The 22,925-nt window shown below is 35.7% G+C and overlaps 3 protein-coding genes across 3 annotated transcripts; all 3 read left to right on the top strand.

Annotated features, from left to right (window-relative positions):
* The first annotated feature begins 965 nt into the window (after nucleotides 1–965).
* On the top strand, nucleotides 966–1,415 carry LOC126898078 (uncharacterized). Its single transcript, XM_050672025.1, has one exon. It carries the CDS (start codon nucleotides 966–968, stop codon nucleotides 1,413–1,415), a length of 450 nt encoding a protein of 149 aa, XP_050527982.1.
* Nucleotides 1,416–13,528: 12,113 nt separating this feature from the next.
* Nucleotides 13,529–14,920, top strand: LOC126897797 (uncharacterized). The gene is made up of 4 exons (XM_050671670.1): nucleotides 13,529–13,635; nucleotides 13,697–13,829; nucleotides 13,925–14,206; nucleotides 14,304–14,920. The coding sequence occupies exons 1-4, from the start codon at nucleotides 13,549–13,551 to the stop codon at nucleotides 14,738–14,740; spliced, it is 939 nt and encodes a 312-aa protein (XP_050527627.1). The 5' UTR covers nucleotides 13,529–13,548; the 3' UTR covers nucleotides 14,741–14,920.
* Nucleotides 14,921–18,055: 3,135 nt separating this feature from the next.
* On the top strand, nucleotides 18,056–18,870 carry LOC126898077 (uncharacterized). The gene is made up of 2 exons (XM_050672024.1): nucleotides 18,056–18,183; nucleotides 18,219–18,870. The coding sequence occupies exons 1-2, from the start codon at nucleotides 18,083–18,085 to the stop codon at nucleotides 18,868–18,870; spliced, it is 753 nt and encodes a 250-aa protein (XP_050527981.1). The 5' UTR covers nucleotides 18,056–18,082.
* The last annotated feature ends 4,055 nt before the right edge of the window (nucleotides 18,871–22,925 follow it).

Raw genomic sequence — 22,925 nt, 5'->3', positions numbered from 1 at the left:
TGGCATCGAGATTTGTGTGTGCGTGTAATTTCGCGTCAATAAGTTGATCCGACGATCATTACAATACAAGGATTACTTGAAACATTTAACCGGAAGACCCAAGGTTAGTGTAAAATATATTTATATATAATAATTTTATTTAGTTATTTAAAAATCTCCCAAGAGAGAAAAAAAAATGTATGCGTGTGTGTATAATTTACACAATAGTGTATAGGAAGCTATCAGTGTGGATTTCGGAGAGGCAAGTCCACAATAGACCAGCTCGTAACTATTGAACAGCTTTTGGAAAAGAAGTACGAGTACAGACAAAACATATGGCAAGTGTTTGTGGATTTCAAAAAAGCCTACGATAGTATCCATCGAGATAGTTTATACAATATAATGTATAAGTTCGGATTCCCTAAAAACTCATATCACTAACAAGAATGTGTATGAACGGGACTAGATACCAAGTGAGAGTGGATTGTACGGTGTCGGAAGAGTTTGAAGTAATGACAGGGCTGAAACAAGGGGATGCACCCTCACTATTACTGTTCAATATAGCACTAGACAAAGTGATACGCAGTGTACAAAATAATAAAGTTGAAATAAATATTGGCAAAACCACGCTAGATGTGCTTGGTTTTGCAGATGATCTGAACCTGGTGGGAGAAAACAAGGAAATGATTTTGCAAAACACGAGTACACTCATTCATGAAGCAAAAAAGATTGGACTAGAAATAAATGAGGAGAAAACCAAAGTCATGGAAACGTTAGCTGCTAGAGGTGGGGAGGTCCTTGCAGCAGATAACTACGTTTTTGAGAAAGCCCAAAGCTTCAAATATCTATGAGTAACAATTACTGGTAACAATGATTGGAGTGCTGAAATAACCAGTCGCTTGCTCAAAGCGGAAAGGGCTTTCTTTGCACTAATAAAATATTTCAAGTCAAAACTATTCTCTAGAGGAACAAAAGTACGTCTATACATGAGTATTGTGAGGCCGACGTTAACTTATGGATGTGAAGTATGGCCGATGACAGTACAAATTGAACAAAAACTCAGAACCTTTGAGAATAGACTATTAAGAGTAATTTGTGGACTAGTGTTTGACACCTCAACAGATAGATGGCGCAGAAGAAAAAACGCAGAAATAAGGGAAATTATCAAAGTGCCTTATATAACAAGCTATGTGAAGGATCAGAGAATTCAGTGGCTTGGACACGCGATGAGAAGAGAGGAAACAAATGAAGTAAGGGCGTCAATTGAATACAAACCAACAGGTAGAAGACCCAGAGGTAGACCAAAGAAACGATGGATGGATGGAATGCGCCAGGATCTAGAAAGACTGGAAGCAACTGATTGGGAGAAAAGGATCCAGGATAGGGATTATTGGAGGTCGGTGACAGTGGCAGCCAAAACTCTTGCAGAGTTGTGAAGGCACATAAGAAGAAGAAGATAATACGGAGTTAGAACAGTTAGGAAGAATAGACTTAGAACTAAAAATAAATAATTATTCATATTTCATTAATGCATATATAATTGTAGGGCATTCAAAAGCTACGTCAGCATTTAAAAATTATAACATTTTAAATACAAACGATATCGGTTTAGACAACGACGTAAGAAACGATTAGGCTACAATTATTAAAATATCTAACCATTTAAATTGTTTTCAGCGCGAACAAGCAAAAAAAATTAATTACGCGTTTTAAACATTTATTTACATCATATCCACTAAAAATAGGCTGTGCTAATGTTGAACCGTGCGAAATAAGGTTAAAATCAGACAAACCAATTTTTCAATCGCCATATCGTGTGTCTCCTTCTTAACGAGAAAAATTAAAAACTCTAATTGACGAAATGATAAAATCTGATATTATTGAGCCGAGCAGAAGTAATTACGCGGCGGCAGTATTTTTAACACCAAAAAGAAATACGGGAGAGTATAGATTTCTAGTAGACTATAGGAAATGTATATTTAAATGAACAAGCTATTAGTGATAAATACCCAATTCCGACGTCACAAGATACTTTTTAGGAGTCTTGAGGGAGCTAAATATTTTTCTAACTTTGACTTAACACGAAGTTATTTTCAGTGTCTTATAAAAGAAGAAAACAATTACAAAACTGGTTTTATTACAAATTTAGGACTTTATCAATTCAAAAGAATTCCCCAAGGTTTTTAAAAATTCAGGCCCAATTTTTCAAAGAATAATAAATAATGTTTTTAGTGATTACCTTTAAAGAACAATAATTGTCTACTTAAATAATACATATTGTTTTGGTGAGGATTTTGAAGAAGATTTGTCAAGATTAGAACAAGTGTTTGTTAAGATTGACGAGGCAAACTTTAAACTTAAAACAAATAAATGTTCATTTTTTAGTTCAGAAATAGAGTTATTAGGACATAAAATTTCTGAAAGAGGTATTACGCTATTAAAGAAAAATATTGAAGCAATAAAAAAATTTCCGGTACCATATAAAACAAAAGATGTCAGAGCTTTTGTCGGTTTAACGAGCTATTACAAGAAATTCATTAAAACAACAATAATAAACACTTCGCAAAAATTGCCAGTCCATTAAAGGACTTAACAAAAAAAGATAAAAAATTTGTTTGGGAGGATAATCACCAGGACGCTTTTGATATTTTAGAACAAGCTATAATTACAACACCAGTACTAGCTCATTTTAACGATGATTATCTTGTGTTTTTAACAACAGACGCATCTTTAGAGGGACTCTCGGGGATATTAGAACAAGAAGGCCCTGATAGTAAAAGGCACCCAATAGCTTTCGCATCCCGCAAACTCAACAGTAATCGTACGTCGGCGAAGCTGCCTTGTGAATACCGTGAAGGTATTCGTTAAAGCAGCCGTGACCCGACATCACCTGGGTCAGACGGTACGTCATTTACCCGTGAGTCCGGCCAATCCACCTGTCGAGCCGGCTGGGTCCGATGAGGGACCTAGTCCACGCTCTCGCGGAATCCTCCTCGGCCAAACGTCGACGCCATCATTTTTTTTTTTTTCACGGTCGACATAATATTGGACGCCCTGGAACTACCTTGAGGTATTGCTTCAGGGCGCCAAACGTCGCATTAAAACTCACACCGCCGTGTTGTGACTCAGCCCGAAATTAATCAAGAGCTGAGTCACAACACTCCCAGAGTGGGATTCGTTGCCCAGGTCGCACCACGTGGAGGTGGGGGTAGGACTTAGCTATGGGTGGGCATAAAAAAATTCACAAACACATAGAAAAACATACACAAACGGTGAGGAAGACGGGAGATACCCTAAGTAGGCCTCTCCGGTCCTCCCACCTTCTTGGGGTAATCCCTCGCCCTGTGGCCCGCTGCCCTTCACGTGAAGCACGTGCCGGTCCGGTCGACGCCACTACAGGCCGTTTGCACGTGGCCCCTTTCGAGGCACCTGTAGCAGCGCGGTCCCTTATCCTGTGGGACCCGGATCCGGCACGTGCCCCATCCCACCCGGAGCCGTGTCAGTCCGACCAGCGGTTGCGAGGCCCTGATGGGGACCTCGCACCACGCGTAGCGGCCCTTACCACTACCGTGAAGTCGGACTGACACCGCACCGACCGACACACCAACCCCCTCTTTCGAGAGGATAGTGGTCAACGCCCCTAGGACGTCCTCTTCCACGTCTAACAGCATGAACGCCGCGGACATCACTGGGCGATGTACGCGGACGTCCATGCCATTCAACGCCTCGCTGACCTTGGCGGCCAGCAGGTCGGCCTGGGTACCGGTACCCCGAACCTCCAGGAGCTCCGCTCCCGTCTTGGTCCTGCGGGTACCGGAAACCACAACGCCCAGCGCCTGAAGATCGACACCTTCCATCACCCTCTTGACCACGACCGAATATTTTTGGTCCTCTTTAAGAGGACCGATAACAACGGCCTCGGTCCGCGGGGCCTTCGCCTTTATGACGGGTCTCCGCACTGAGACGGGAGGTTCGGGGTTTGGATGAGGTTTCGCCGACCAGTTAGGAGCCTTATGGCGGACCACGTCCGACCAGGTATCTTGCGGTGGCACCGCAGGCGCTACCACGTTCTGGGACGGCAGGCCTGGGACGCCCGCCGCAACCGCAGTCTGCGATTGTGGGGCGACACCCGCTTCACCATCGTTCCTGCCATTAGCCTTCTTACGCCGGCGTTTCCGTACCCGTTTGACCACATTGGTGGTGGGTGGCAGGTCGCCGTCCGGTGCGCTCTCCCCAAGGGTATTCGACGCAGCGACTCCGGTGCTCAGTTCGCCGACGCTCATTGCAGCCTCGGGGTGCTCCGTTTGTGTTCCCGCTTCCTTGGTGGGTACCTTCTCAACCCGACCCAGTATGGCTCTTTCATAGGGTGGGGCCTGATGGACCCTAACTCTTGACGACGGCTTCCTTCTCCTCTCTCCCTCCAGTACCGCTTCGAGTTTCTTCGTCGCTTCCTGGACCTCTCTATGGACTCCCATACCTCTCCGTTTGTTGATGACACCACGGAGTACTCTGACTTGGTCGGCGACTTCGTTGACCACGGTCGGAGTCGCAGTCATTTCAATACAAAAAGTATATCTATTGATAATCATAATTGTTAATAAAAAATCCGTGACTGTGATAGCAATTTCATAAAAAACCAATTAGCCACCTGTATTTGTAATCCCTTGTGTATTATACCTATATATTAACTCAAAAATTTGAAACTTTAAATGTTTATATCTAATGAACAAATTAAATTTCATTAAAAATTCAAATGCCATTTACTATTGAATTAAAAACTCAAACATTTTATTAAATTAAAAATATGGGTTACCATTTAAAAAAACATAGTTGACACCCTTACCAGGCATAAGGGATGAACTTAAAAAGTATTACATAGTTAATAATTCAAGAATAATGTGTAACTAAAGATAATAATAAAAAAAAATGTTTAAATTATTATTATTCTGTAAGTAATTGAGTGGGTTATGATAAAAAAATCACCCTGTATATGTATGTATACAGGCACGTAGCTATGGGTAGGCCTGGCCCCCCTTAGAATTAATGTGGCCCAGGGCTGGCCCCCCCCAANCTGGGTGGGCCTGGCCCCCCTTAGAATTAATGTGGCCCAGGGCTGGCCCCCCCAAATTTAAAATTCAATTATTTTTACAAATTATCAAAAACGTGCTAGGCCTTATATACATTGAAATTATTATTAATTTTTGATTACTATTGAGTAATACAGTTATTATTATGGCTGTATTTTCATTTTTATATTCATAGAAAATGTTATTTGAAAAAGAATATTACATTCTAGACGTAATAATAAATGGAATAGCAGTTACTCCGAACGTGGTTGTAGGTAAATTTTTTTTAACTCTGGTCCAACAAATGATAACAAACTACCAAGTATGTGCACTGATTAAAATCTAGTTAATTACAAAATTTGATAGAGTAATACTCTTTGGAAATTTCTTTGATAAATGTTATCTTTCATCTGTTTCTTGTTTTATAATTTAGTACTAATAATAAGTAATTTATTTCTTTGTGTAAATTTGTTATTTTCATGCTTTTAAAAATATGACTGAAAAAAGGCAGGAATTGTTTTCAATTTTTAACGTTTCAAAAAAACAGAAAGTTACAAACGAATTGGATTTAAACATAGTAAGTCCATAAAATAATAATGTAAATACTACTAATGTAATTTAACTTCTTTTACCTTCTATACAGAGTGATTGAAATCTAGTAAGACTCTTATTTTCTCAGAAACTATTGAAAAATTAAAATTTTTGTAAAAATAAAAATTATTAAGTTTATAAAACTCTACAATAATATTAAGTTAAATACATTTTTTTTTTATCCCTTCAAGGATAAAAATGTTTATTTATAATTTTTTTAAATGGGAATCACTATTTTTGATTTGATAATATGATAGAAAAAAAAATTTACAAACAATTTTGTTCTTATAATTTCTTTTATCCGAACAACCGTTTACGTTTTATAATTGTTTAAAGATTTTGACTTCCAGAAAAAATATTGTCATTTATTACATTTTATAATATCGGTGGCAGTGCAACCGGTATTTTTGTTAGATCCTTTAGTCTTACAAAACCATAGACTTCGCTATTAATAATACACCGAAAATCCGGTTTGAAACTATTATTGTTATCACTCATTTAGTGCGTAGTAAATTTTTATAGCTAATTTACCTGTCATAACTTGATCAATAAAATTTGGTTTATGCAACAGCAAATAAAAATAATGACTTCTGTATTAAATACAGTAAAACGACAATAGAAATTTGGCCTAAAATCACTTAACTTTAACAAGCTGTAACAGACGAACGGTTTATCGGATAAAAAAAATTATAAGAATAAAATTGTTTGTAATTTTTTTTTCTATCATATTATTAAGTTAAAAATAAGGGTTCCCATTTAAGAAAATTATAAATAAGGGTTTTTATCCTTGAAGGGACGAAAAAAATAATGTTTTGACTACATATTATTGTAGAGTTTTTTGAACTTGATATTTTTTCTCTATAATAAAATTTAAAAATTCTCAATATTTTCTGAGAATATGAATGTCTTACCAGATTTTGATCACCCTGTATATCTTTTGTATTATTATTTATTTATCAAATAGGAAAATGACTCCAATGATGATGATAATGATGACAACAGTGATATTAATTTAAATTTGGATTATATCAACACAAGTAGCGATACTAATAATGATAGTGAATCTGTAGATGAAATTAATGAAGTAAATGATTTTACATTAGTTCCTACAAACAGCCCATCAGTCAAAATAGTTAAAGTAGTTCCTGGACCAAAAGATCTCTCTCAAGCCCTAGATGATGGACCAAAACAGCCAAAATTAGTATGGTACCCTAAAACAAAATTTAATAAAAGAATGAGACATTTCTCATCAAAATGGTTTAATAATTATAATTGGCTTGAATACAGTGTTGTAGATGATTCTGCTTTTTGTTTTCCGTGTCGTTTTTTTTCTAAAAGCACAGATAAGCCAATTTTTATAAGTATGGGTTTTAAAAATTGGAAAAATGCGTTAAATAAAAATTCTGGTTTAAGAAAACACAACAAAAGTGAAGAACACAAGATTTCAAACATAATGTGGATGTCCTACTTAGATAAGAAAAAGTCAGGTAATTTGTCTGTGGTGTCATTGATAAATGAAGGTCATAAGAAGTTAGTTTTAGAAAATCAAATTTATATAAAGATGATTGGAAGAACTTTGTTATACACTGCATTACAAGGCATATCACAGAGAGGTGACAATGAAGAAAAAAGTAGTGCTAACCGTGGTAACTTTATCGAACTTTTAAATCTAATTGGTGATTTAAGTGATGAATTTAAAATTAAAAAAAATGCATTACCTAATAATGCTAAATATACAAGCCCTCAAATCCAGAATGAAATGCTTTCAATTTTCAATAAAATGATCCATAACCAAATTATTGATGAATTAGAAAAGTGTCAGTATTTTTCTATAATTGTTGATGAAACACAAGATATTACTAAAGTGGAACAGTTATCAGTTATATTAAGATATTACTTAGATGGTATAGTGTATGAACGTTTCATGGGGTTTAAAGCAGCTCAATCATTAACCGCTAGTTCTCTCTTTCAATATATTAAAGAAATACTTTCTACCAGTAACGTAGATATATTAAAATGCGTTGCTCAAACCTATGATGGAGCCAGTGTCATGTCTGGAAAGAATAATGGGGTTCAAGCATTATTTCGCCAAGAAGTACCCAACGCTATATATGTACACTGTTACAATCATAGGCTCAATCTTGTAATTTCTGACGTATGCAAAAATATTCCATCTGTGAAAATGTTTTTTGATATTGTAGAAAACTTATACGTCTTTGTATCTGGTTCTGCTACACACGCAAAATTCATCGAAATTCAAACCACTATGAAGTACAGACCAGTTGTTGAACTTAAAAAGATATGTTTGACAAGGTGGACAGCTCAAGTCTTTGCTTGCTTAGCACTAAAAAAGGCTCTTACTCCTCTGCTAGTTTTATTAAATAAATTGATGTTTGAGAAAGGCGACCGTGCTGCTGAAGCAAAGGGCTTACTACATTTAATAGATTTTGAATTTGTATTTAATTTAATAATGTTTTGTGATATTCTTCAAATTCTAAAAACAGTTAGTGATTACTTGCAAAATGTAAAAGCTGAAATGGCTCAATCTTTAATACTTATATCATCAATTATAACTACTTTTAAAATCATGAGAACTGATGAAGCCGAGAAAAACAGTTCCAATTTTAATAAAATGTACGTTGAAGCTACTAATATTTGTAAAGAGAACGACATATCCACACAAAATGAACACAGTACAAAAAAAAGAATAAAAAAAATCCCCGACAAATTTAAACAGTTCATATTTACTGAGCTCAGTTCTTTAGAAACTAATCTGATTACATCAAAAAATGGTTTAAGACAACATGTATACATACCAGCGTTGGATTATATAATTAAAGAACTAGAAAGACGATTTACAGATAATTATGGTTTGTTGGCATCAATATCTTACTTACACCCTCAACATGAACAGTTTTTATGTTATGAACAATTAAAACCTTTAGCTGCTCACTATAATCTTGATCTGGATAATTTAAGAGCAGAACTAAAAATCTTACCAGCAACTATAATCAAATATCAAATTCATTTTAATGTTAAGGTAATATTATCTCCTATTTTTGTTATACCGACTGCCATTTGCACATAGAAATTAGGTCGTCGGTACAAATTCTTTTTTTTTGAACTTCTAGTACATGAAATAAGCTTTATTTTCACATATATTTAAAAGACATAGATTTTCAAAAGTTAAGTTGAAAAAGTTCTACTATTTATACAAATTTTCAAGTTTTCAAAAACACAAAAAAATTTTCTTAACTTTGAAGAGGCAAAATAATCTAAATAAGTATAAATTTATATTTAATGTAAGGTAGATTCATGTAAATTTTATATTTATTAGTGGAATCATTACTATGGCAAACCCTTGAATGGTATTTAAAAATAAACAAAAAAAAAAATAAAATTTGAACACAACATTTTTCAAAACGTTATGGCAATTTTTAGAAAAAAATGTAGAAATTTACGGATTTAAAAAATCGTAAGTTTGACGGTTATTTCTTCAACTAGATACGATTTGTGATTTTTTGACGTATCGTTGAGATAAATCAGTCCAGTGAGAGCTAAGAAAAAGTAGTGACCAACATAAAAAAAATAAATAAATAAACACATCATAGTAAAATTAATACTTTCCGTGGAAGCTAGCAATATGTATTATTAAGAGTAAAATTTATAAATTACCGGATTTTTTTTATATGATCACGAAAATCCACTAAAAAATAACTTAAACCGCTTTTTAGCTTAGAAAATTTTATTTATATATGTGTGCATAGATGAATACAATATAAATATATACAAGTAGGGTAATTTAGAGAGAGCTGGAACCCCCCCCCCGCCACACCCACTCACCTTCCTTGCGGTGGAGGAAGTGTACGGGGGGATTAAATCCAACGTAAACTAACCTAATGGAATGGTGGGGGAGAACGATGAAACCCAACGTAAACTAACATAATGCAATAGGAGGACGAAACCTTATGTAAACAAACCTAATGCGGAGGGAGGGAGAGGATGAAACCCAACGTTTTCTAAGAATTTTATCATCGGCTACCAGACGCTTAGGTAAGCATATTTCCAACATCAAATGTACAAATAATTTCTAAGAATTTTGCCATCGACTACCCGACGCTTAGGTAAGCATATTCTGACAGCAAAGGTATATTTATAGTATAACGCTCATAAGCGTATGTAATTTTATGGAAAAAATTTCGATGCTGGCTTTGTATTATTAAATGTAGAGCTATAATTTCTCAGAATTTTACCATCGACTACCAGACGCTTAGGTAAGCATATTTTTTAATATTGAAGATGTCGTCATATAGTAATGATCATTATCGTATGAATTTTATGAGAACAATGGTAGCGTTTGTCGTTATGGCATTATAATTCCTAAGAATTTTACCATCGACTATCAGACGCTTAGGTAAGCATATTTCCGACATCAAAGGTATCATAATATTATATCGCTCATAAGCGTCTGTAATTTTATGGGAAATAATTGTGGCGCTGTCTGTGTATTATTAAATGTATAGCTATAATTTCTCAGAATTTTATCATCAGCTACCAGACGCTTAGGTAAGCATATTTCCAACATCAAAGGTATCATTATATTATATGGCTCATAATCGTCTGTAATTTGATATGAGAACAATTGCGGCGCTGTCTGTGTATTATTAAATGTATAGCTATAATTTTCTTAGAATTTTAGTATCGGCTACCAGACAGTAACGATGACTTTCGTATGCATTTTATGATAAAAATGACACCACTGGATGTGTTTCACGCCTACGTAGTATTTTATTCTTTACTATATAACCGGTGAAACACTTCTTGTCCTGTCACATTTGTTTTTAATTAACATTGACGTGCAGTTGTCATTTTGAAAACCAGAAATTTATTATTTAATAATTTACACGTATTAATAAAACTATGAACCAGCAAGATCAATCGTCTTCTACACAAGGTATGTAAAATTTTCCAATTATAAACTTATTTTATTTTAATAAATTTATTTTTAAAATATTTTTAATTTTTAAATTCATAAATTTATTAAAAATAATAAAATAAATCCAATACCTAATTTTATTATCAACTTTATTCTAATTTTCAATTTTATTTTATTATATATAAAAAAAAAAAAAAATTTCTTTACTATACTTTAATGTATAAAAAAAAATACTTTATTTCATTTTTGATTAAAGCTACTTCTGCGACATCTGTTTCATCACGTCAGGCGGCTAAGCGTAGTAGGGCCAACAACAGCGCGGTTAGGTCGAAAAGGTTACGTATGCAATTGACGGATACCCATGATTTCACCGAGATCGATTCCGCATTGGAGCGGGGGGCCGTTTGGTTTTATCGGAAGAACGTGGAGAATTTCGCGAGCTATCGAGATTTTCTGCGCGCCGTTAAACCCGAGCTGGTGGTCAGACTCGCTGAAATTGTAGGTAACCGACCGATCAAGTATAATCTCAAATTGGAGACCTCATACCATATACCATGATCGGAAGCACCGCCCGAGGACCGTGCCTTTAAAACACGGGCTAGGGCATTGCTATCCGATACAGATATCGGGTGTGCGGTCGATGAAGATTTTGAGGTTATGCTCGCCGAGGAAGACGTGTACTCTGGGAGGGGTAGCGGCTTTACTTTATCGCATATCGACGGCATTATGCTCAGCGTATACAAGTATACGCCCCTCGCCGGCTCATCATATTTTCTGATTCCGTCCGAAATTAATAATAGAAAAGCAATCATCAATCCACAGAATATCGATCAGTCTTGTTTCAAGTGGTCCATTTTGGCGAGACATGTTAGCGGGAGTAATAAATATCGCGTTAATGAAAAATATTTTAACGAGGAACACAGGTATGATTTCACGGGGTTGACGTTCCCCACACCTGTGTCCCAAATTAAAATATTTGAGCAACGAAACCCTATCGTGTCTGTCAACGTGTACGGCTTGGAACGAGACGACGTTAAGATGAAGTGGTTGGTTTATCCGCTAAGAGTCACTGACCAAGAACAACAGAATCATTTTGACCTGTTGTATATTGGCGACTCTGAAAAATCACATTACGCATACATTTCAGATTNAATCACATTACGCGTACATTTCAGATTTTTCTAAGCTTGTTCGTAAACAAAAAACCAGACACCAAGGCCGCATATACACTTGCAAACGTTGCTTCACCTGCTTTGATGATCAGCCTAAAAAGCATATTCTTCGGGGTAATCAAGCGTTGGAGCAACACAAGTTGATATGCGGCAAAAATAAACCTATTTTACCTGTTATGCCGGCAGAGGGCAGTAAGGTTGAATTTGACGCGTGGGTAAAGACGCAACGGTTACCGTTCGTCATCTACGCCGATTTTGAGGCCTTACTGGAGAAAACAGACGAACATATGGGTGCATACACCAGGACTGTGCACACCCACCATCCTATGAGCTACGGATTCATGGTGAAAACATCGGACGATGTGCCCTCCGAGCTCCTTGAACGCTATGGTATACCACAATTACCGGTGATATACCGTGGCTCCGAGGATCGCGAAGAGGTCGCTAAGGCATTCGTGATGGCTGTAACTGAGGTGATGCGCAACATTTCTAAATTGTTGCGCAAAACCAACGTTCCTATCCGAATGTCTGTCGATGATGTGCGCAGGCACGGGGAGAAAGTGGTATGCGATTTGTGCCGTACAGCATTCAAGGATTCCAACCCTAAAGTCGCAGATCACTGTCATTTATCGGGCCGATTCAGACAGACGTTGTGCAATGCATGTAACCTGAAAGTAAAGACGGTCAACTTTGTGCCATGCTTCTTGCACAATCTAATAGNTTTGTGCCGTGCTTCTTGCACAATCTTTCAGGTTACGACGCGCATTTCATCGTCACTGAATTGGGGTACGACGACCAAAGGATTTCGGTCATACCGAATTCCGAGGAGAAGTATATTTCAGTCACGAAATACGTGACCAATTACTTTNCGGTCACAAAACATGTAACCAATAACTTCTCCATACGGTTTGTCGACACCTTCCGGTTCATGGCCTCCTCCCTGTCCACTTTGGCCGGTAACCTAATGACGCCCGACTTCGTTAAATTTNCTAATGACGCCCGACTTTGTTAAATTCCGGGAGACGGCCAAGGTGTTCCGCCCGGAAGACATGCCGTTGGTGACGCGTAAGGGCGTATACCCCTACGAGTACACTGATAGTTGGATTAAATTGGACGAAACGGAACTACCGCCACAAAACGCTTTCTATAGTCAGTTGAGTGAGTCTANACGCTTTCTATAGTCAGTTAAGTGAGTCGAATATCGATGATGATGACTATAGACATGCCACGGAGGTGTGGAACCGTTTCGGCTGCTCAACCCTCGGTGAGTACAGCGACCTATACCTTAAGATCGACGTGTTGTTGTTAGCTGATGTGTTTGAGAACTTCCGCGACATCTGTATTTCAACATACAATTTGGACCCGGCGCACTACTACACCGCGCCTGGTTTTAGCTTCGATTGTATGTTGAAGTACACCGGAGTGAAGCTGGAGCTCTTGAACGACTACGACATGCTACTGATGGTGGAACAGGGCATTCGTGGTGGGTTAGTGCAGGCTGTCAAGCACTATGCAAAGGCCAACAATCCTAAGACACCAGATTACGATCCGTCAAAACCAGACTCATGGATCGTGTATCAAGACTGTAAGTAGTCTATACGTATATATATAAACGTGCAATAATTGAGCGGTGGTTTAAAAACGTTTAATGTATACAGGCAATAACCTTTACGGGTGGGCTATGAGTCAGCCCATGCCGTACGGTGGCTTCCGGTGGTATAAAGAAGCAGACCCTCTGGCTGACCTCCAATCGTATTACGATCGTAATACGATTGTACCACCGGGTTCCAAAGAGACCAAACTCATGGCCACTTTGAAACCCAAACAACGGTACGTCGTACACTATGTCAACTTAAAACAGGCAATCGCACACGGACTGCAAGTCGATAAAGTATGTATAATTAACCTATAAACTATAAGCGATGATACTAATATAAATATTTGTACTGCAGGTGCACCGCGTTTTAGAGTTTCAACAAAGTGCTTGGTTGAAACCATACATTGAGTTGAACACTGAAATGCGGAAACAGGCGGCAAATGCTTTTGAAATAGCATTTTTCAAACTAATGAATAATGCCGTCTTTGGTAAGTGCATGCTCAATGCTAAAGCAGTTGTGAGANTTGGTAAGTGCATGCTCAATGCTAAAGTGGGTTATTCGATAATTTTTTACATTTTATAGGGAAAACCATGGAGAACATGCGGAAGCGTACCCGCATTGAGCTAATCTCCAGTTCCAAACGTCTAAGCAAGCTCGTAAATCAACCAACCTTCAACGACTGTATCAAATACGGTGAAAGGTTGTGCGCTGTCATAATGGACACAAAGATTGTCAAGTTTATCAAACCAATATACGTCGGTTTAGCAGTGCTTGACATTAGCAAGACGCTAATGTACAAGTACTTCTACGACGTATTGAAACCACATTATGGCAACGCAATCGAATTGGTTTACATGGATACTGGTGAGTACAACCGTACAAAATAGAAATATTTTAGAATTTAGAAATTATTTAGTAGAAATGTTTTTTATAATATTTATATATTTTTCATTTTTCTCAGACTCCTTCATATACCTGCTCAGAGTCGGCGACTTCTACCAGGATTTAGCTGATAGCTCCGATTTACTGGTGCACGTGGACGCATCTAGCCTGCCCAAGGATCACCCTTGCTACTCGACCGATAGAAAGAAGATGCCCGGCCTGTTTTCAGACGAAACCGGTGGCCTTACCCTCTTTGAGATCGCTGCACTTCGATCAAAGTGCTACGCATATGACATGGAAGGCAGCGAACTAATCAAGTCTAAGGGGATCCGCGGGCACGTCGTCCGGAACCATCTGTCTTTGGACGATTACAAACGATGTTTGTTCGAAGACGATGGCGATGGCGACGATGTGTCAAAACGAGCATTGGCTGGAGAGAATGCCCGTGTGGTCATCGGAGCTGTACGCGATGGTGAGACTCCACCGACATTATCGCTGCCATACACTCCGTACTGACAGAACGTGTCAATCCGTTCGTTCGAGCACGAAGTACGCACTTTACGTACAACCAAGTTGGCGCTTAACCGTTTCGATGATAAGCGCTATACGCTCGAAAACAGAATCGACACGTTGGCTCACGGGCATTATGCTATACCACCACCACCACAAGAAGGTTAATACAAATATAGTAGTATTTAAGTGATTCTTGTTGAGAAAAAAAAAATATTGTTAAAATTAAATATTGAAAACATAATTTGTAAAAAATATGANGGAGGTTAATACAAATATAGTAGTATTTAAGTGATTCTCGTTGGAAAAAAATATTGTTAAATAATTTGTAAAAATATGTGTACTAGTATAAATAGTTTTAAGATTTTTTTTGTTAAATAATTGTAAATAAATGTTAGTAATACACATGTAATCGTATATAGTTTTAAAATGTAAAATGTAAATAATATAAAAAAAAAAAAAATTGTAAATATTCTTACATTTTTAATTATTAAATAAAAAAAACCTAGTGTTGTATTTGTAATTGTCTATTTATTTAACTAATTGTTTTATTACAATAATGAAAAAATATTTTATTATAGTAAATATCAAAAAAAAAAAAAAATTATAGGCATTTTATATAATATCGATTGAATCTATCCATTTATTATGTGAATTATCCAAACCAACAAATTTGACAAAACATTTGTCTTTATTCTTCTTAATGATCTTTTCCACTAAATAAACTTCTGGAAACTGCTAAATGANGATCTTTTCCACTAAATAAACTTCTGGAAACTGAGTCTTGCTAAATTCGTGCTCATAGAAACAACCATTTATAGGTCTGTTGTTTTCATCTGTCAGTTCGTACACGACAGGTTTTGTATAACGAATTTTTGCGATTGTAAAGACTTCCGATGTCCAATTTTGTGTATATCCTTTTGAAAATACTGCTTTATGTTTACTCAGACGAACTTTATCTCCAATATTAAACGTTTTATTATATTTTAAAATAGGTAGCCGTTTAAAACTGACATTTCCAGGATTACGTGATGCTATACTAGGAGTTGTTCCTATGGCGCTATGTTTTGTATTATTGTAATTTGTTATTAAATCTGCTATAATGTTTATCCAACTATACGATCTATTGGTAGTAAATTTTTTCCACATTTTTTCTTTAAGTGTTCTATTAAATCGTTCCACAACAGCCGCTTTCATTGTAGAGTAGGTTGAATAATGATTTATATTTTTGTTCTTCATGAGCATCCGAAAATGTTTGTTGAAAAATTCTAAACCTCGGTCTGTTTGCAAGTTTTTTGGAGATCTATTGAACAAGACTTTTTCAAAAGCCGACTTGACTTCTGTACTAGATTTATTTTTTAAAGGCACAGCCCACGCATATTTTGTATAAACATCGATTATCGTTAAAATAAAGGTAAAATTTTTATTTTTTGTAGAGTATTTTTTCATATCTACTAAATCTGCTTGCCACAAGTCATCTTTGCCATACGATACAACTCTTCTTCTAGGAAATATTTTTCTAGCCGGTCTATGTAATTCATTTGCTACTTTCTCTGCTACTTTACTCATGATATTACACCTAGTTCTCGTAACTCTTCTTCTATTGACAGTATTTCGTTTCCCACACCTGTATTTCCAGCACTTCTTGCAGCGTGTAAAAGTTCTAATCGAACTATGAGTTCATTAGGATCGTTCCAATATACGTATTCTTTAGGTCATTTGTTTAAAATTTTGTAGGTTAACACACCACTACCTGTTTTCGGAGGAAACAAGTTACTAATGATGAATTTATAATTATAACCTACATTACATTTCAATTTTCCATCTCGACCTAAATGGGCATTAGTGTAAAGTAGTAAAATTTTATAATCCGATAAATCCATTTTATTGAATGAACCAACTGCAGGTTTACTTTTAAATAATAATTGATAAAGCCCATAACTTAGTGGTCGTGGTGCTAATGTCCCAACTTTAATAGTTGAAAAATCATCGGTTATTTTAACCGTAGTATTACCCATGATAAAATCAATTTCTTTCACATATTTTAATCCGTAAANTCTTTCACATATTTTAAACCGTAAACCGGGTCCATTTCTAACAACCACTTTGAAAAATCTTCTCGCTGCATTTCACTAGAAAACGAGCGTTTAGGCTTATCGATATTTGCCGTCTTTATTTCTTCCTGAGATATAGAAGGTTCATTTTTTATTGAACTTTCCATCTTTATTTCCTCTTCTTGATATGTAGAGGGTTCACTAGAGCTCTGTATCATATCATTTTCTTCTGATGTAATTGGATCAGTTTTTACTATAGGACGGGCTTTTCCTAAATGACGAAACATAGACTTTCTATGCTTTTGCTTTTCTTCCATTTCAACACGATTTTGATTAGCTATTTCTTGAAGAGGTGTCACCAGCGGTGACATATGTGTACGTACAAAATTTTCCGATTTCTCAACATTTCTATGAATTAACTGTATTTTATTTTTTATGTTTTGTTTAGAGCGTATGATTTCTTTCAACACTTTATCCGACATCTTGATATAAACTAAACATATAGCAGTATGAGTCGTCTTTTTATACTCGCGTCATTTTTATGAATATATCAAGCCCACATCGATATCGGCCATTGTTGAGGTCATCATCTTTCACTATAGTAATGAAACTATATCGTCCTTTATTCCAACATTGTGAACACATTGCTTTGAATTCATTAAAACTCATATCACTGGAACAATGATCTTCATAAACTTGTTTGAGATTTGTTTCATTTTGTTTGTACAGTATAATCATATTAGTGTTATCTCTTATCAGTTGTTTTGGAATTTTAGAATACGTCTGTGTTAGGTAAAAACTATCAACACCATTGTGTCGCCCTCGGCAAAAATAAGATGTCATATGAATTTGTTTTTCACAAATCATATCATCGAATACAAATACAGAGTTTGCTTCTAATTTTTCGGGTGGAGGCACGTCTTCACGGCTGGTGAACATGGATAATTTTACCACATTATCCATAATCTCACCTAATAATTTATATTTATGCTGATCCGGGGTTTTCGTGTAAACGTATAGGTGCTCGAATCGCAAACCATTTTCCTCAGTTAATAATTTAAACATAACATTTGTTTTACCACAATTTGATGGTCCACATATTATGCATCTTATTGTGTTGGGTAACAGTGGTCCATGTTTAGACTCGATGGGGTCTGTAAGATCCACGACATTATCGACTGATAGAGTATGTTTCTGTTTCTCAAAAAACATTATTAGCGCACGTTATTACTCGTCAAACGAATGAGTATAAATGATGACAAATTCAAAAAACCTTTACAGTTATAAATTGAAAATGGTGCGAACAAGACGTGCGACGAAGCGAAGTGTAGGACGCGGTATTGTTAATTCAATAATTAATCGATTGCCCATTGAAATGCATGTTCCAGGGTATCGGTATTGCGGACCAGTCACAAAACTTAATAAAAGANGTATTGCGGACCAGGCACAAAACTTAATAAAAGACTAGCACGTGGTGATCCTGGAATAAATAAACTCGATGCAGCGTGTCGTGAACATGATATTGCGTACGCAAGATCAAATGATTTATCAGANGCGTACGCAAGAACAAATGATTTATCAGAACGGCATTTGGCTGATTACGAGTTGGAAAAACGTGCTTGGGACCGCGTAAAAGCGAACGATAGTTCATTTGGAGAAAAGGCTGTTGCGTATGCTGTTACAAATACCATGAAAGCTAAAAGAAAGATTGGAATGGGCTTTGGTGGTGTACTACGAGTTGGACGTAAAGCTATGCGTAATTCAAAAGATATTAACAGTGCGGTAAACTTAGCATTAGCAGCAGCTCGTGTTGCTCTAAAGCAGAAACAAAAATTTAAAATACCTCGCACTATCAAAGTACCTAAATTTGGTGGTGTGCTGCCACTCATTCCTATTTTTGCTGGACTTTCAGCTTTAGGGTCGTTGGCTGGTGGAGTATCGAGTATTGTAAGAGCTGCACACGAAGTTAGAAAAAACGTAAATTCGAATAAACCAGTGAAAATCGGTAATGCATTATACTTGCATCCATATACTGGGAAAAAGAAGGGTGGTGGATTCTATTTGAAACATCAAAAAAACTAGCATTGACACTACCCAAGCGACGTGCACTCAGCGATTTAGATATTATAAAATATGCTGAGTCATTCGGAATCAGTCATTTCCGCGGTGTCTTTTCGAGAGATAAGTTGCCTGTCAAGCCCAAAATATACGAGAGTGCAGTTGTTAATTTGGACATTGACCGTGGGAAAGGAACGCATTGGGTAGCGTATTTTAAGAAAAGCAAGGACGTGGTGTATTTCGACTCTTTTGGAAATTTAACTCCTCCGCTGGAACTTGAAAAATATTTCACCGGATTGCGCGTGAAATACAATTATAATCAGAAACAAAAATATAACACAAACGTTTGTGGTCAGCTGTGTTTAAAATTTTTAAAATCACAATGCTCAAATCGCTGACCCTTACGCTGCATGACACAACGTCGGAAGTCACATCAAGTTTTTTTCCACCGATAGAATTCACTGGAGCACCAGAGGTTGCGTTGTTGGGATTTTACGGATGTAATTCAATACCTAATATTGACAAGTCAAACAATACATTCACTTTGATAAATACAAATAACGAGCTTCTTGAAAATAACATAGAAATTAAAGTGCCTGAAGGCACTTATGAACTTGAAGACATTAGTAAATATCTAGAAGAACGTCTTCAGTCGTATAAAATCTCATTCATGTTGAAGGCTAATAAAAACAGTTTAAAATCAGAATTAAAGTGTAGCCGACAGATAGATTTTAGCGTTGAAAATAGTATAGGTGGTATTTTAGGCTTTCATCGAAAAATACTCGACGCAAATAAAATACATATATCGGATCAAGTTGCTAACATAAATAATTTAATAAGTATAAAAATTAATTGTAACGCTGCTTATGGTGCATTTGACAACGGAATTCCTAGTCATACGGTTCACGAGTTTAATCCAGGAGTGTCAGCTGGTTACCGTATTGTTGAAAATCCTAAAAATCCTAAAAATACTATCCATTAATATCCAATCAACTATACTCTATAACAGTGAAAATAACAAATCACNATACTATCCATTAATATCCAATCAATTATACTCTATTACTGTGAAAATAACAGATCAAGACGATAAAGCGATTAACTTTAGAGGTGAGCCTGTTACCATACGTTTACATATACGCGATGGCTCTTCGATTCAATAAAACCAAGAGTAATATTAAAAAACCAATCATTAAACAACGATTATTTGAAGAGATACGACGTGAAAACCTTGACATTCTTTCTGCTTTGGGATATACAATTAACAATGGACGATATTTTAGAAATAATGGAAACACCGTACAATGAAGACCGCATAGTGAAATTGGATTATTTTTCCTATCAACCGTTTTCGGTTAGCGCACTATCAAATAATGATGAGATACGAATATGTATTCAACAGCAAGATGTTTACACTCTTTCATGTGATTCCTATCTCTTGATAGATGGAGAACTCTCGGGAGTTCCTGCCGGCTCAGATGTACAATTGGTTAACAATTGGCTAGCTCACTGCTTCACTGAAATAAGATATTTATTGAACTCAATAGAAATAGATAGATCGCGTATGCCTGGGATAATGTCTACAATAAAAGGATACGTCACTTTTTCACCGAATGATCATACACGGTTTGAAAATGCTGGCTGGAGTGTTGTAACTGCAAATACGAGTATGAAAATCGAAGTATACATACCTCTAAGGTTATTATTAGGATTTGCCGAGGATCATAAAAAAGTCATCGTTAATTGTCGTCAAGACTTAATATTGCAACGGAGTGGTACAGATTTAAACTGTATTTACTCGACAAATGAAAATTTATCAAGTTGTAAAATTATTTTGANTAATAACCAAAAGAAGTGCTATAAAGATATATATATTTATATTGGGAAACTGTTGCATGTGTATGAAGAGAGTGCAATGAAGAGAAGTGTAGAGTGTATACTATGTGTTGAGGGGAATACTAAATTCTAATAGTTATTACTTAATAAATGTAGTTAGTGTATTAAAACTACTCTTACCTGATATTCTCTGATGATGAATGAATCTTGAGTGTAGATTTATGGTTGTTAAAAGGTATATTTAAAACTATAGTAAGTGTGTCAATAAATGAAAATTGAACTTGGTTAGCAGAAGCGTATTTATTATTATGAAAATTGTTAATTATTTTCACAAATGTATATTTTAAGCTTAGTGTTAAAAGGTTAAATTTAAAAAGAAACAACAGAAAAGAATACACACAAGTATGTTTAGAATTATATTTTGAATTGATTAATTTTACATTGTAATGAGAGAAGTGAACTAGAAAAATGAAAGATTGACTGACTGCCTAAAGCAGTCTCCAGCCCTTATATAACATACCACGAAAAACATAAATAGGGATGAAACGTCTGATTGAGTCATGCTTTACAATCAAAACAAGACAGTTACTTTTTATCACCTTCCTTTATTTTATGCTTTTTGTGGTGCCTAGAAGACGCTGAGACAGACAATGACTCATGGCTACTTCGTAGTTGCCAAAAGTCAATACTATAAGTTTAATCGTGTTAGCATATTCTTTTCTGAGGTCTTAGAAATACAAGAGGTATTGATTTTATCAATATTCCAAAGGAGAATATTACAGTATGCTGTACCATATCACATGTACACTCAATTCCAAGAGGCGTTCTATGAAAAGGAGATGGCGTGTCCTATGCTCACAAAAACAGAATTCAAGACAACTGCACCACTCATTGTCATTGACTGTTCGAGGCAAAAGGAAAAATTAAAAAATGCGCCAGTAGATATTAGATTAGAATTTGAATCTCATGAAAATTTTCCGACCAACACTACAGTATATTGCTTAATTGTACACGACAAAATGTTTGAATATAATCCTATGACTAATGAAGTTCATAAAATATTATAATTTGTTCTTTTTTTTTAAAAAAATAATGTAAAAGATTTTATTTTTAAAACACTAATGATTACTTAAATATATATTTGATTATTAAAGAAAATGTGTTTTTTATTTTAGTACCTTATCCTTATTATATTTCATTTATTTATTACATAAATCAAAAGCAGATAGATTAAATACTATGTAAAAAATAAATGCATATGAGAGTGATAGTTACTGTACGATGGTACCTTTGATGTTTGAAATACGCTTACCTAAGCGTCTGGTAGCTGAAGATAAAATTCTTAGAAAAAATTGTTAGTTTATTAAATATAAAATTTTTCCCATAAAATTACAGACGCTTATAAGCGATATAATATAATGATACACAGACAGCGTCACAATTATTTCCCATAAATTTACAGACGCGTATGAGCATTATACTATAATTATACCTTTAATGTCAGACATATGCTTACCTAAGCGTCTGTTAGTCGATGATAAAATTCTTAGACATTATAGCTATACTTTTAATATTACACAGACAGCGTCGCAATTGTTCTCATACAAAATTACAGACGATTATAAGTCATATAATATTATGATACCTTTGATGTCGGAAATATGCTTACCTAAGCGTCTGGTAGTCGATGGTAAAATTCTTAGGAATTATAATGCCATAACGACAAACGCTACCATTGTTCCCATAAAATTCATACGATAATGATCATTACTATATGACGACATCTTCAATATTAAAAAATATGCTTACCTAAGCGTCTGGTAGTCGATGGTAAAATTCTGAGAAATTATAGCTCTACATTTAATAATACAAAGCCAGCATCGAAATTTTTTCCATAAAATTACATACGCTTATGAGCGTTATACTATAAATATACCTTTGCTGTCAGAATATGCTTACCAAAGCGTCGGGTAGTCGATGGCAAAATTCTTAGAAATTATTTGTACATTCGATGTTGGAAATATGCTTACCTAAGCGTCTGGTAGCCGATGATAAAATTCTTAGAAAACGTTGGGTTTCATCCTCTCCTTCCCCCACGCATTAGGTTTGTTTACATAAGGTTTCGTCCTCCTATTGCATTATGTTAGTTTACGTTGGGTTTCATCGTTCTCCCCCACCATTCCATTAGGTTAGTTTACGTTGGATTTAATCCCCCCGTACACTTCCTCCACCGCAAGGAAGGT

This window comes from Daktulosphaira vitifoliae, unplaced genomic scaffold, assembly GCF_025091365.1.
Source record: "Daktulosphaira vitifoliae isolate Bord-2020 unplaced genomic scaffold, ASM2509136v1 Scaffold_2, whole genome shotgun sequence".
Taxonomy (NCBI): domain Eukaryota; kingdom Metazoa; phylum Arthropoda; class Insecta; order Hemiptera; family Phylloxeridae; genus Daktulosphaira; species Daktulosphaira vitifoliae.
This window is presented reverse-complemented; position numbering and strand designations above follow the sequence as displayed.

Bases quoted from the DNA above. Each gene is read 5' to 3' on its own strand.
- LOC126897797 (XM_050671670.1), top strand. From the start codon at position 13,549: ATGGCCACTTTGAAACCCAAACAACGGTACGTCGTACACTATGTCAAC. The intron at 13,830-13,924 runs GTAAGTGCATGC...TACATTTTATAG, and splicing joins AATGAATAATGCCGTCTTTG to GGAAAACCATGGAGAACATG. The intron at 14,207-14,303 runs GTGAGTACAACC...CATTTTTCTCAG, and splicing joins ATTGGTTTACATGGATACTG to ACTCCTTCATATACCTGCTC.
- LOC126898078 (XM_050672025.1), top strand. From the start codon at position 966: ATGAGTATTGTGAGGCCGACGTTAACTTATGGATGTGAAGTATGGCCG.